Below are 13006 nucleotides of genomic sequence, written 5' to 3' on the forward strand. Positions count from 1 at the left end.
CTTTTATGATAAAAACATCCTAAAGATTGATTCTATACCTAGTTTGACAAGTTTGTTCGACCTGTAATATAACTTTTTTAACGTTTTGTCCGAATGGACCAGATCGCGCTTTTGGATTTGTTTACCAAATGCCCTAACAAAAGAAGCTATTGGACATAAATGATGGACATTATCGAACAAAACAAGCATTTATTGTGGAACTGCGATTCCTGGGAGTGCATTCTGATGAAGATCATCAAATGTAAGTGAATATTTATAATGCTATTTATGACTAATGTTGACTACCCAACATGGCGGATATTTCTCTGGCTGGTTTGGGCTCTGAGCGCCATTCTCAGATTATGCTTTTTCCGTAAAGTTTTTTTGAAATCTGACACAGCGGTTGCATTAAGGAGAAGTTTATCTAAAGTTCCATGCATAACACTTGAATTTTCATCAACATTTATAATGAGTATTTCTGTGAATTCATGTGGCTCTCTGCAAAATCATAGTATGTTTTTGAACTACTGAACATAACACACCAATGTAAAATGAGATTTTTGGATATAAATATGCACTTCATCGAACAAAACATACATGTATTGTGTAACATGAAGTCCTATGAGTGTCATCTGATGAAGATCATCAAAGGTTAGTGATTCATTTTATCTCTATTTGTGCTTTTTGTGACTCATCTCTTTGGCCGGAAAAATGGCTGGGTTTTTCTGTAACTTGGTGGTGACCTAACATAATCGTTTGTGGAGATTTCGCTGTAAAGCATTTTTTAAATCCGACACTGTGGCTGGATTAACGAGAATTTTATCTTTAAAATGGTGCCTAATACTTGTATGTTTGAGAAATTTGATTTATGAGATTTCTGTTGATTTGTATTTGGCGCCCTGCTATTTCATTGGCTGTTGGCGAGGGGTTCCGCTAGTGGAACGGGGTGCCGCTAGCGGAACCCCTGTCCTAGACAGGTTAATGCGATGGAGCCAATCAGTTGTGTTGTGACAAGGTAGGGGTGGTATACAGAAGACAGACCTATTTGGCAAGAACAGCTCAAATAAGCAAAGAGAAACGACAGTCCATCATTACTTTAAGACATGAAGGTCAGTCCATACGGAACATTTCAAGAACTTTCTTCAAGTGCAGTCGCTCAAACCATTAAGCACTACGACGAAAATGTCTCTCATGAGGTCCGCCACAGGAAAGGAAGACCCAGAGTTACCTCTGCCACAGAGGATAAGTTCATTAGAGTTACCAGCCTCAGAAATTGCAGCCCAAATAAGTACTTCACAGAGTTCAAGTAACAGACACATCTCAACATCAAAGGAGACTGCGTGAATCAGGCCTTAATGGTCGAATTGCTGCAAAGAAACCACTACTAAAAGACACCAATAACAAGAAGAGACTTGCTTGGGCCAAGAAACACAAACATTGGACATTAGACCGGTGGAAATCTCTTCCTTGGTCTGATGAGTACAAATTTGAGATTTTTGGTTCCAACCGCAGTTTCTTTGTGAGACGCAGAGTAGGTGAACGGATGATCTCCGCATGTGTGGTTCCCACCGTGAAGCATGGAGGAGGTGTGATAGTGTCACCAGCAAAGCACAGTCACACCGAATAAAGCCCATTGAGTGGAGAACATTTAGCAAAAAGTTAAATCTATGCACGCCTAAATATCTTATATTGAGTGATAATTAACTTGTTTTTTTCGTACCAAACTAAACGACCTACTGTCATTGGCAGATAATTTTGTCTTATTTCAAGATATTTTACCTTCATATGACGATTAATACGGCGATTAAGATCAAATATCTTGAAAAATATATTTTTGCAGTGTAATTTACATTAATTCGCTGTGATCGACCTTACTTGTTGGCCATCTCTGTAGTGAAGACATAAACCACTTTAGACCCAGCCTTCTGACCACCCGCCGACTCCGACGCTGCGCCCTGGCCTCCTAGTGGATTGTGGGAGGGCGTGGAAGAGCGGCTGAGTCCGGCGTTGGAGGGAGGATGGGAGTTGGAGTCCTGGGGCTTCACGTCACTGGAGTTACAGTCTGGGGAGGGACAGATAGGATCATTGGTACTGTAGTTTTCAGTAACAGGTGGAAATGGGGATGACCGACAGACACACAAACACAAAGTCACACACACACACTTACTGAAGAATCCTTTGTCGTCCTCATCACTCTCTCCTCCAGAGCACCAGTCAGCTCCACTGTAGGGCTGCCTCCTCTCAGCCACACACATCCTCTTCACCCTGTTACTGTCTGTTTACACACACACAGTCAGTGTGTGTGTAGCTGTGTTTTCATGTGTGTGCGTGCGTGCATGCGTTTCTACAGACCAGAGTCAGAGCTGAGCTCTCCATGTCAATAGCACACACAAACACACTTTCCCCTCTCCCCTCCCTTCTCTAAGTGCAGTCCTGTGCACCAAACTCCCAGGAGGAGAGGAGAGACCGACACAGCAGTGGATCAAGGGCAGAGTGCGTGACCATAATGACACGCTTTCAGGGGCCTGCTGCTGTTTCCACAGCCACAACACATGTTCACACAGAATGGATACGTAGCATGCCCACTAACATCAACAGCTATTGTGTCAGAGAGGCAGAAATATATAAGCACTTTAGCTTCATGGAAATGCAAGCTTAGAAAGTAGGATGTCATCAGTAAATAGTACACTACTTCATACCACTACGTATACCGGTACTCAACTTGACATATTTGAGCTGAATACTATTTGGAGTGCAGTGTAATACTCACCCTTGTCGTCGCTGGTGGGCGTGACTGTGTCTGGCTGCTGCTCGTTGTAGGACTCCACCGAGGTGCTCCTCTCTCTTTTTACCTTCACCTTTGACCCCTGTCCCCCAGAGGTCAGGCCCTGGCCGTTCTTCAGCCCCCCCATGCCCCCTGGACCCGTACCCAATACACCCCCCTGCTGGGAGCCCTTAGCACCCACTGTCTTGAGGTCGCAGGGCGAAGCCTGAAGTTGGCTGCCGCCGCTTCCTGGTTTGCTCTGATTGGGCAGTTTGGAGTCCATTTGGGCGGCACCACCGGAGGGAGACATGACGGGAGGGGAGCGCACCATGACTTCTGGCTTGGGTTTAGGACTGAGAGAGGGAGAGATGAGGAGGAGGGAGAGAGAGAAGAAGTGCTTATCAACTGTACATAAATAAACTGAAGCAAAATGTACTTCATGCACTCTTTCATAGTGAGACAGTGGAAAAAAACATTTATCCAGGTAGTCTCATTGATATAAAAAAATCTATTGACCTGGTCATGGTTAGGCAAGACAACTTTACTTAGACTGATGAAGAAGAATTACTGGAGACTTGGGTTATGACATTCCAGGAGAATCAAGTGCATATCTCACACTCTGTGTGTACGTGTGTGTGAATGCCGCAACAAGTATGGCTCCCCAAGTAGTACACTCAGGGAGAATCTCAATTGCATACTCCTCACGTCCCTTCTCCTCTCTCTAGTCAGACTGCAATCACTCCTCACGTCCCTTCTCCTCTCTCTAGTCAGACTGCAATCACTCCTCACGTCCCTTCTCCTGTCTCTAGTCAGACTGCAATCACTCCTCACGTCCCTTCTCCTGTCTCTAGTCAGACTGCAATCACTCCTCACGTCCCTTCTCCTGTCTCTAGTCAGACTGCAATCACTCCTCACGTCCCTTCTCCTGTCTCTAGTCAGACTGCAATCACTCCTCACGTCCCTTCTCCTGTCTCTAGTCAGACTGCAATCACTCCTCACATCCCTTCTCCTGTCTCTAGTCAGACTGCAATCACTCCTCACATCCCTTCTCCTGTCGCTAGTCAGACTGCAATCACTCCTCACATCCCTTCTCCTGTCGCTAGTCAGACTGCAATCACTCCTCACATCCCTTCTCCTGTCGCTAGTCAGACTGCAATCACTCCTCACATCTCTTCTCCTCTCACTAATTATAAAAATCTTGGCTGTAGATCTCGGCTTGCATTTTGACTCAGAAAGTGATCTTCACTCAAAAGGTTGGTGACCACTGGTCTAACCAATCTGAGCATCAAAGCCAATGACCAATTTTCAAACAGCCGCTTAACCCATGTGTATTCTAGCTCAACCTATTGGTTTCTGAACCAATTAGAAGGCCCCGAATGTGTTCGCAGTCGCTGAAGGGTCAGACAGGTACTCCGATCCAGACTCATTGCAGAGAAGAAACTAACGTATGTGGGCGTGGCATAGGGTTTGGCCGGAGCAAGGAGTGTGGGTAGCCAGGCAATCCTCTCTCCTCACCTCCTTCTCAAAACACAGGTCAAAGGTCCCTCCCCTCTGATCTTCTCCTCCGATGGGTTTTGAGAAGAAGGCAACGAGAGGAGTATGCAATTAAGATTCTCCCACAGTCTCTGTTAGTTCTCCTACTTCCCCACCACGACTTGTTCCCCTAGAAAAGCAGTGGTGGCAAAGGTCGCGGAAAAAAGGTGGGGAGATAGGGGTTGCTTCTGTACAAGGACTGTGAGAAGTACAGTTCTGGTGACTTTTAAAAAGGACATTCTATTCCAAAATGATTCCAAATAAAATTATTTTATTTTGAGTTTTTAAAGTCAGACTTTTAGAGAACAACTTTACATTTGACACAACATCCTAATTGTTATTAATATTTACAATTATTTTGAATAAGCATGAATTATTATTCAACCGTGAAAAACTGTTTAAATTATAAAGTATGTAATTTCCCTTTCAAGACACCATTGCCCCGTTAAGAGTTGTTGTGCAGTTGTTCCTAAACCATGCTACAAACTCTAGTTGTAATTGCCTTTTTTAATGGTTCCATGCGTGCAATTACATTAAGAAATGTTGAACATTGACTGATTATCAGAATGCATGTTTCTCTCCCTGTGGCACCCGCAACTTGAATGCACCTCCCGTTAAAGCCATTCTACTATGGGGTTGTCTGATGTTGCTGTTCTTTACTGGTCTTGTTGACAGAGGAAAAGTAAATGTGGACAGTTATAGCATCTTCAAAGTTAATCTTGGCAGAAATATTTTTATGTTCCTTTTTTGTTGTTGTGTGGCGGCATCAATTTAGTGAGTACATGGAAAACACTTGACACAACCAGGGACACAGAGGGGAAACAGGCCAGAGCCTGGCGCTAGAGTTAATGAGTTCCCAGTGAACAGACTCCTGACTGAGGAGTCTCAGTTGGAAAAGAGGCCAGAGAGTCAGACGGCTGGCTGGGAGTGGACCAGACTGACCTCTTGTCCCATCAACCCTTCCCCATCTCCCCCTACCTCTTTCCTCACTCCGCTCTTTCCATTGCCGGGAGGAGACTGCCAGAGTAGTGAATCACACACACACACACCCTAACATGTGTACAGACTAATACATAAACTCACACACTCCTTCAGCAGCTCTATTTGTATGGAGGCACCCTATTTGAAAAACAGACTAAAAACAGTAGGCCTACTGTGTTCAAGACTTACGCTGTGGGAAATCCCCCAACCTACCATGATCCATCATTATAGCTACTAACCACAGTGCTGTACTGTACATACATCATCAGCTAATACCTACAGTTAGACCTACAGTTAGCCTACAGTTAACCTACAGTTAGACCAGTTTGGTGACCAAACTTTTGAGTCAAGACTAATCCTATGCAACATTAACCAATTAAAAACAGTACTGTAGCAATAAGGTTTGTGCAGTAAGCTATAGGCCCAATACATTATCACCGCATATTGGCTTTGCTTGAATTGCCCTGCCAATACATTGTTGTTCTGACCAATTTTTTTTAATAATAAAAAAAATCTATATCTTTTTTAATTAAAAAAATCTATATCAATATATATATATTTTCAACATTTGAGGTAGGCTGTACAGCTGCAGTGCTTGTTGTAGCGCAAGCAGGAAGAACCCGCATTGTATGGCTTATAAAAGTGTGGAATACAAAGTGTTGACAATGCTGAGTAAGAACTTACACATGAACTCCCTCATAAAACCACCATTTTGTTGTATTTGTTGACCGTCTCTCTCTAGTCAGGGTTTTAAAAGCTTACAGTATCAACCTTGCTGTAACTTTCTTTTATGCCTGCTACATTACTGCAGACCCAGCTATCTGAGCCACCCGATTGGCCAGAGGTAGGCCTATAATGCACTTGATTTGTTCTCCGGGCCCCCCTGGGAAGGCAGAGTTTGCAGCTTCAGACACATGAAACGCCAACCCGGCGCGCAGGGCAGCTGAATCGGGTACACCTACTGCCAACAGCACAAGATGAAAAAAAGGAACGCAAGGCTTTATTGTTTGAGATAAATATTTGGTGATTGACTAGGAATGTCTTGTAGATCACAGTTGGTATAGGCAAGTATAGGCACAGTACAGACAGCCCGAGGGAAGGGAAACACACACCATTTTCTCACTGGCCAATAGTGAGGTAGGAATAATGTCTGCCAGAGTATTATATTTGGCTCGGATCACAACCATGTACAACTGACAGGGGCAGTTCTTCACAACCGTAGGCCAGAGACACAGACCATAATCTGGCGGAGAGGAGGATCAGGGCGGCTGCTTCTCAGTGGCCATGAGAAAAGTACAGCTCAGGAGAACAGGACACTTCCAACTGGCAGGGACAGCCCCATACCACACCCTACTGACACACACAGCTGAGCAAGAGAGCGAGAGAGAGAGAGGGATGGCAGGCGTTTGGCAGGGCAGATGCTGATTTCCAGTGGCTCCAGAAACATGAGTCAGCAGAGAGAAGATCCAAACACCGTGTACTCCCTGACCCCAGGACACACACACACACCACTTTTACTACTACTACTTTACACAGACAGACACACATACACTCTCTCTCCCTCACCTCTGTGTGTTGGTGGATGGGGAGTTCTTCAGTCTGTTGTGATGAATGGAGGGGGCTCCCAGCACCACAGAGCAGGGTGGGGTGATGAGCTGCTGGGGGCTGCCTGTGTGTGTGTGAGGGGCTTTCCCTCTGCCGTTCCCTCGGCCACCCGAACCTGGAATACTGTTCCCGATAATCCCAAGATTCCCCCGGCTGTCCTTGGCCTCCTCTCGTTCCTTCTTCCCTCGCTCTTTCTTGCTGAAGTGTGTCACTGCCGTTCCTCCTGCTGTGGCAGGCCTTTCCTCCTGGACCTCCAACATACTCTGTGTGTGTGTGTGTGTGTGTGTGTGTGTGTGTGTGTGTGTGTGTGTGTGTGTGTCAATAAGACTGTGTGTGTGTCAGAGAGAGTGTGTGTTTCTGTGTGAGGAAGAAAGTGGGTTTGTGCATGAAGTTTCCAAGGGGCTCTCACGGCCCTTGGGCACTCTGTGGAGAGAAGACAGAAGACAAATGTAAGGACATCTTTACAACAATTGTCATTGCTGTTACATGGTCATTGGTTATCACATTTGAAAATAATTATGTTGTGTATCATCCTCTCTGGTAGAAGTAGTGGGAGTCCCTGAATGTGGTTGACTGGGGGAAACACAGAATACTAATGAAAGCTACACTGACTGAGCTCTCAATTATGACTGCCTGGATTCCTATTGACCACAGAGCCCACACAGGTTCTTACACTGTGCGCATGCGTGCGTGTGTGTTTGCGTATGCATTCTATGTTGCAGCAGTGTGTGTGTGCCTGTGAGTGCGTATGCATTCTGTTGCAGCAGTGTGTGTGTGTGTGTTTTATCCCCCTCTGGTAATGACATGAGAATCCAGTGAGCAGGACAGTCAGATCACACTGTCATCCCACAAATATTTAGGAACACCTCCAAAACACTCATACTGTAACCGGCTCCAGAGAAAGAGAGAGAGAACGAGAGAGAGAGAGCACTGCTGGGACTGGAAATAACAGACAATCTCACACTGTTAGCTGCTCCTACATGGGCTAACTATACACTACTGTACAGGGTTGTGTGTGTGTACAGCGAGAGACAACTCCATAGGGACAGAGAGACCGACAATGCTTTCAGAAAGTATTCACACCATTTTACTTTTCCACATTTAGTTGTTACAGCTTCAATCCATTTGTTATGGCAAGCCTAAATAAGTTCAAGAGTAAAAATGTTCTTAACATATTGCATAACAAGTTGTGGTAATAGTGGTTAACATGATTTTTGAATGACTACCCCACACATACAGATAATTATACGGTCCCTCAATCGAGTTGTGAATTTCAAGCAAAAATTCAACCACAAAGACTTGTTCTTGGGGTTGTACTCATCCTTCTTCTTCCTCCAAACACGGCGAGTGGAGTTTAGACCAAAAAGCTCTATTTTGTCTCATCAGACCACATGACCACCTTCTCCCATTCCTCCTCTGGATCATCCAGATGGTCATTGGCAACTTCAGACGGGCCTGGACATGCGCTGGCTTGAGCAGGGGGACCTTGCGTGCACTGCAGGATTTTAATCCATGACGGCGTAGTGTGTTACTAATGGTTTTCTTTGAGACTGGTCCCAGCTCTCTTCAGGTCATTGACCAGGTCCTGCCGTGTAGTTCTGGGCTGATCCCTCACCTTCCTCATGATCATTGATGCCCCACGAGGTGAGATCTTGCATGGAGCCCCAGACCGAGGGTGATTGACCGTCATCTTGAACTTCTTCCATTTTCTAATAATTGCGCCAACAGTTGTTGCCATCTCACCAAGCTGCTTGCCTATTGTCCTGTAGCCCATCCCAGCCTTGTGCAGGTCTACAATTTTATCCCTGATGTCCTTACACAGCTCTCTGGTCTTGGCCATTGTGGAGAGGTTGGAGTCTGTTTGATTGAGTGTGTGGACAGGTGTCTTTTATACAGGTAACAAGTTCAAACAGGTGCAGTTAATACAGGTAATGAGTGGAGAACAGGAGGGCTTCTTAAAGAAAAACTAACAGGTCTGTGAGAGCCGGAATTCTTACTGGTTGGTAGGTGATCAAATACTTATGTCATGCAATAAAATGCAAATGAATTACTTAAAAATTATACAATGTGATTTTCTGGATTTTTGTTTTAGATTCCATCTCTCACAGTTGAAGTGTACCTATGATAAAAAATTACAGACCTCTACATGCTTTGTAAGTAGGAAAACCTGCAAAATCGGCAGTGTATCAAATACTTGTTCTCCCCACTGTATATATAAAACTATATAGAACTATATACACTGCTCAAAAAAATAAAGGGAACACTTAAACAACACAATGTAACTCCAAGTCAATCACACTTCTGTGAAATCAAACGGTCCACTTAGGAAGCAACACTGATTGACAATAAATTTCACATGCTGTTGTGCAAATGGAATAGACAACAGGTGGAAATTATAGGCAATTAGCAAGACACCCCCAATAAAGGAGTGGTTCTGCAGGTGGTGACCACAGACCACTTCTCAGTTCCTATGCTTCCTGGCTGATGTTTTGGTCACTTTTGAATGCTGGCGGTGCTTTCACTCTAGTGGTAGCATGAGACGGAGTCTACAACGCACACAAGTGGCTCAGGTAGTGCAGCTCATCCAGGATGGCACATCAATGCGAGCTGTGGCAAGAAGGTTTGCTGTGTCTGTCAGCGTAGTGTCCAGAGCATGGAGGCGCTACCAGGAGACAGGCCAGTACATCAGGAGACGTGTAGGAGGCCGTAGGAGGACAACAACCCAGCAGCAGGACCACTACCTCCGCCTTTGTGCAAGGAGGAGCAGGAGGAGCACTGCCAGAGCCCTGCAAAATGACCTCCAGCAGGCCACAAATGTGCATGTGTCTGCTCAAACGGTCAGAAACAGACTCCATGAGGGTGGTATGAGGGCCCGACGTCCACAGGTGGGGGTTGTGCTTACAGCCCAACACCGTGCAGGACGTTTGGCATTTGCCAGAGAACACCAAGATTGGCAAATTCGCCACTGGCGCCCTGTGCTCTTCACAGATGAAAGCAGGTTCACACTGAGCACATGTGACAGAGTCTGGAGACGCCGTGGAGAAATTTCTGCTGCCTGCAACATCCTCCAGCATGACCGGTTTGGCGGTGGGTCAGTCATGGTGTGGGGTGGCATTTCTTTGGGGGGCCGCACAGCCCTCCATGTGCTCGCCAGAGGTAGCCTGACTGCCATTAGGTACCGAGATGAGATCCTCAGACCCCTTGTGAGACCATATGCTGGTGCGGTTGGCCCTGGGTTCCTCCTAATGCAAGACAATGCTATACCTCATGTGGCTGGAGTGTGTCAGCAGTTCCTGCAAGAGGAAGGCATTGATGCTATGGACTGGCCTGCCCGTTCCCCAGACCTGAATCCAATTGAGCACATCTGGGACATCATGTCTCGCTCCATCCACCAACGCCACGTTGCACCACAGACTGTCCAGGAGTTGGCGGATGCTTTAGTCCAGGTCTGGGAGGAGATCCCTCAGGAGACCATCCGCCACCTCATCAGGAGCATGCCCAGGCGTTGTAGGGAGGTCATACAGGCACGTGGAGGCCACGCACACTACTGAGCCTCATTTTGACTTGTTTTAAGGACATTACATCAAAGTTGGATCAGCCTGTAGTGTGGTTTTCCACTTTAATTTTGAGTGTGACTCCAAATCCAGACCTCCATGGGTTGATACATTTGATTTCCATTGATAATTTTTGTGTGATTTTGTTGTCAGCACATTCAACTATGTAAAGAAAAAAGTATTTAATAACAATATTTCATTCATATCTAGGATGTGTTATTTTATTGTTCCCTTTATTTTTTTGAGCAGTGTATATAAAACTGAGGATGGATCAACATTGTAGTTACTTCACAGTACTAACCTAAAATGACAAAGTGAAAAGAAGAAAGCCTGTACAGAATACAAATATTTCAAAACATGCATCCTGCTTGCAACGAGGCACTTAAGTAATACTGCAAAAATGCGGCAAAGAAATTAACTTTTTGTCCTGAATACAAAGCATTGTTTGGGGCAAATCCAAACCATCAACTGAGTACCACTTCATATTTTCAAACATTGTGCTGTCTGCATCATGTTATGGGTATGCTTGTCATCGGCAATGACTAGATAGTTTTTGGGGATAAAAATAAACGGAATACAGCTATAAGCACAGGCAAAATCCTAGAGGAAACCCTGGTTCACTCTGCTTTCCAACAGACACTGGGAGACGAATTCACCTTTCAGCAGGACAAAAACAATAACTTAAAACACAAGGCTAAATCTACACTGGAGTCGCATACCAAGACGACATTGAATGTTCCCGAGTGGACTAGTTACAGTTTTGAAATCGTCTTGAAAATCTATGACAAGACTTAAAAATGGCTGTCTAGCAATGATCAACTTGACAGAGCTTGAAGAATTTTTTTAAGAATAATGGGCAAATATTGTCTACTGAACAAAAATATAAAATGCAACATGTAAAGTGTTGGTCCCATGTTTCATGCGCTGAAATAAAAGATCCCAGAAATGTTCCATATGCACAAAGAGTTTATTTCTCTCAAATGTTGCGTGCAACCTTGTGCTGGGGACAATAAAAGGCCACCCTAAAATGTGCAGTTTTGTCAAACACCACAATGCCACAGATGTCCCAAGTTGTGGGAGCGTGCAATCGACATGACTACAGGAATGTCCACCAGAGTTGTTAAGATAACTTCAAGTTCATTTCTCTACCATATGCCGCCTCAACGTCATTTTAGAGAATTTGGTAGCACGTCCAACCAGCCTCACAACCACAGACCACGTGTAACCACGCCAGCCCAGGACCTCCACATCCGGCTTCTTCACCTGCGGAATGGTCTGAGACCAGCCACCGGGGACATCTGATATAACTGAGGAGTATTTATGTCTGTAATAAAGCACTTTAGTGGGGGAAAACTAAATGTGATTGGCCGGGCCTGGCTCCCCAGTGGGTGGGCCTATGGAATAAGTCAAGAGGTATGAATACTTTCTGAAGGCACTGTATACAGTGGCTTGCGAAAGTATTCACACCCATTGGCAATTTTCCTATTTTGTTGCCTTACAACCTGGAATTAAAGGTTGCATCATTTGATTTACACAACATGCCTACCACTTTGAAGACACAATTTTTTTTATTTATTGTGAAACAAACAAGAAATTAGACAAAAATATATATAATACTTGAGTGTGCATAACTATTAACCCCCCAAAGCCAATAGTTTGTAGAGACACCTTTTGCAGCAATTACAGCTACAAGTCTCTTGGGGGTTCTCTATAAGCTCGGCACATCTAGCCACTGGGATTTTTGCCCATTCTTCAAGGCAAAAATTCTCCAGCTCCTTCAAGTTGGATGGGTTCCGCTGGTGTACAGCAATCTTTAAGTCATACCACAGATTCTCAAATTGGATTGAGGTCTGGGCTTTGACTAGGCCATTCCAAGACATTTAAATCTTTCCCCTTAAACCACTCGAGTGTAGCTTTAGCAGTATGCTTAGGGTTATTGTGCTGCTGGAAGGTGAATCTCAGTCCCAGTTTCAAGGGGAAGATAAACAGGTTTCCCTCAAGAATTTCCCTGTATTTAGCGCCATCCATCATTCCTTCAATTCTGACCAGTTTCCCAGCCCCGCCGATGAAAAACATCCCCACAGCATGATTCTGCCACCACCATGCTTCATTGTGGGGATGGTGTTCTCGGGGTGATGAGAGGTGGTGGGTTTGTGCCAGACATAGCGTTTTCCTTGATGGCCAAAAAGCTCCATTTTAGTCTCATCTGACCAGAGTACCTTCTTCCATATGTTTGGGGAGTCTACCACATGCCTTTTGGCGAACACCAAACGTGTTTGCTTATTTTTTTCTTTAAGCAATGGCTTTTTTCTGGCCACTCTTCCGTAAAGCCCAACTCTGTGGAGTGTACGGCTTAAAGTGGTCCTATGGACAGATACTCCGATCTCCGCTGTGGAGATTTGCAGCTCCTTCAGGGTTATCTTTGGTCTCTTTGTTGCCTCTGATTAATGCCTTCCTTGCCTGGTCCGTGAGTTTTGGTGGGCGGCCTTCTCTTATCAGGTTTGTTGTGGTGCCATATTCCGTCAAATAATGGATTTAATGGTGCAGACATTTTTTGGGATAACCCAACCCTTCTCCACAACTTTGTTCC

At 45.0% G+C, this 13006-nt stretch overlaps 1 protein-coding gene across 4 annotated transcripts in view; it reads right to left on the reverse strand.

Moving 5' to 3' along the window:
• LOC139538730 (B-cell CLL/lymphoma 9 protein-like) overlaps positions 1 to 13006 on the reverse strand; it is a 64538-nt gene that overhangs the window by 11662 nt on the left and 39870 nt on the right. For all 4 annotated transcript variants that reach the window (XR_011667792.1, XM_071341120.1, XM_071341119.1 and 1 more), the window contains exons 4-7: positions 6824 to 7285; positions 2750 to 3096; positions 2147 to 2254; positions 1855 to 2041 (exon numbers count right to left, since the gene is read on the reverse strand). Coding sequence is in view for 3 of the 4 variants with exons in the window: in XM_071341120.1 (XP_071197221.1) it covers positions 1855 to 2041; positions 2147 to 2254; positions 2750 to 3096; positions 6824 to 7122 (941 nt within the window). In the remaining variant the exon portion in view is untranslated. The remainder of the gene's footprint in view (positions 1 to 1854; positions 2042 to 2146; positions 2255 to 2749; positions 3097 to 6823; positions 7286 to 13006) is intronic.

This window comes from Salvelinus alpinus, chromosome 14 (genome assembly GCF_045679555.1).
Source record: "Salvelinus alpinus chromosome 14, SLU_Salpinus.1, whole genome shotgun sequence".
NCBI classification, from domain to species: Eukaryota; Metazoa; Chordata; class Actinopteri; order Salmoniformes; family Salmonidae; genus Salvelinus; species Salvelinus alpinus.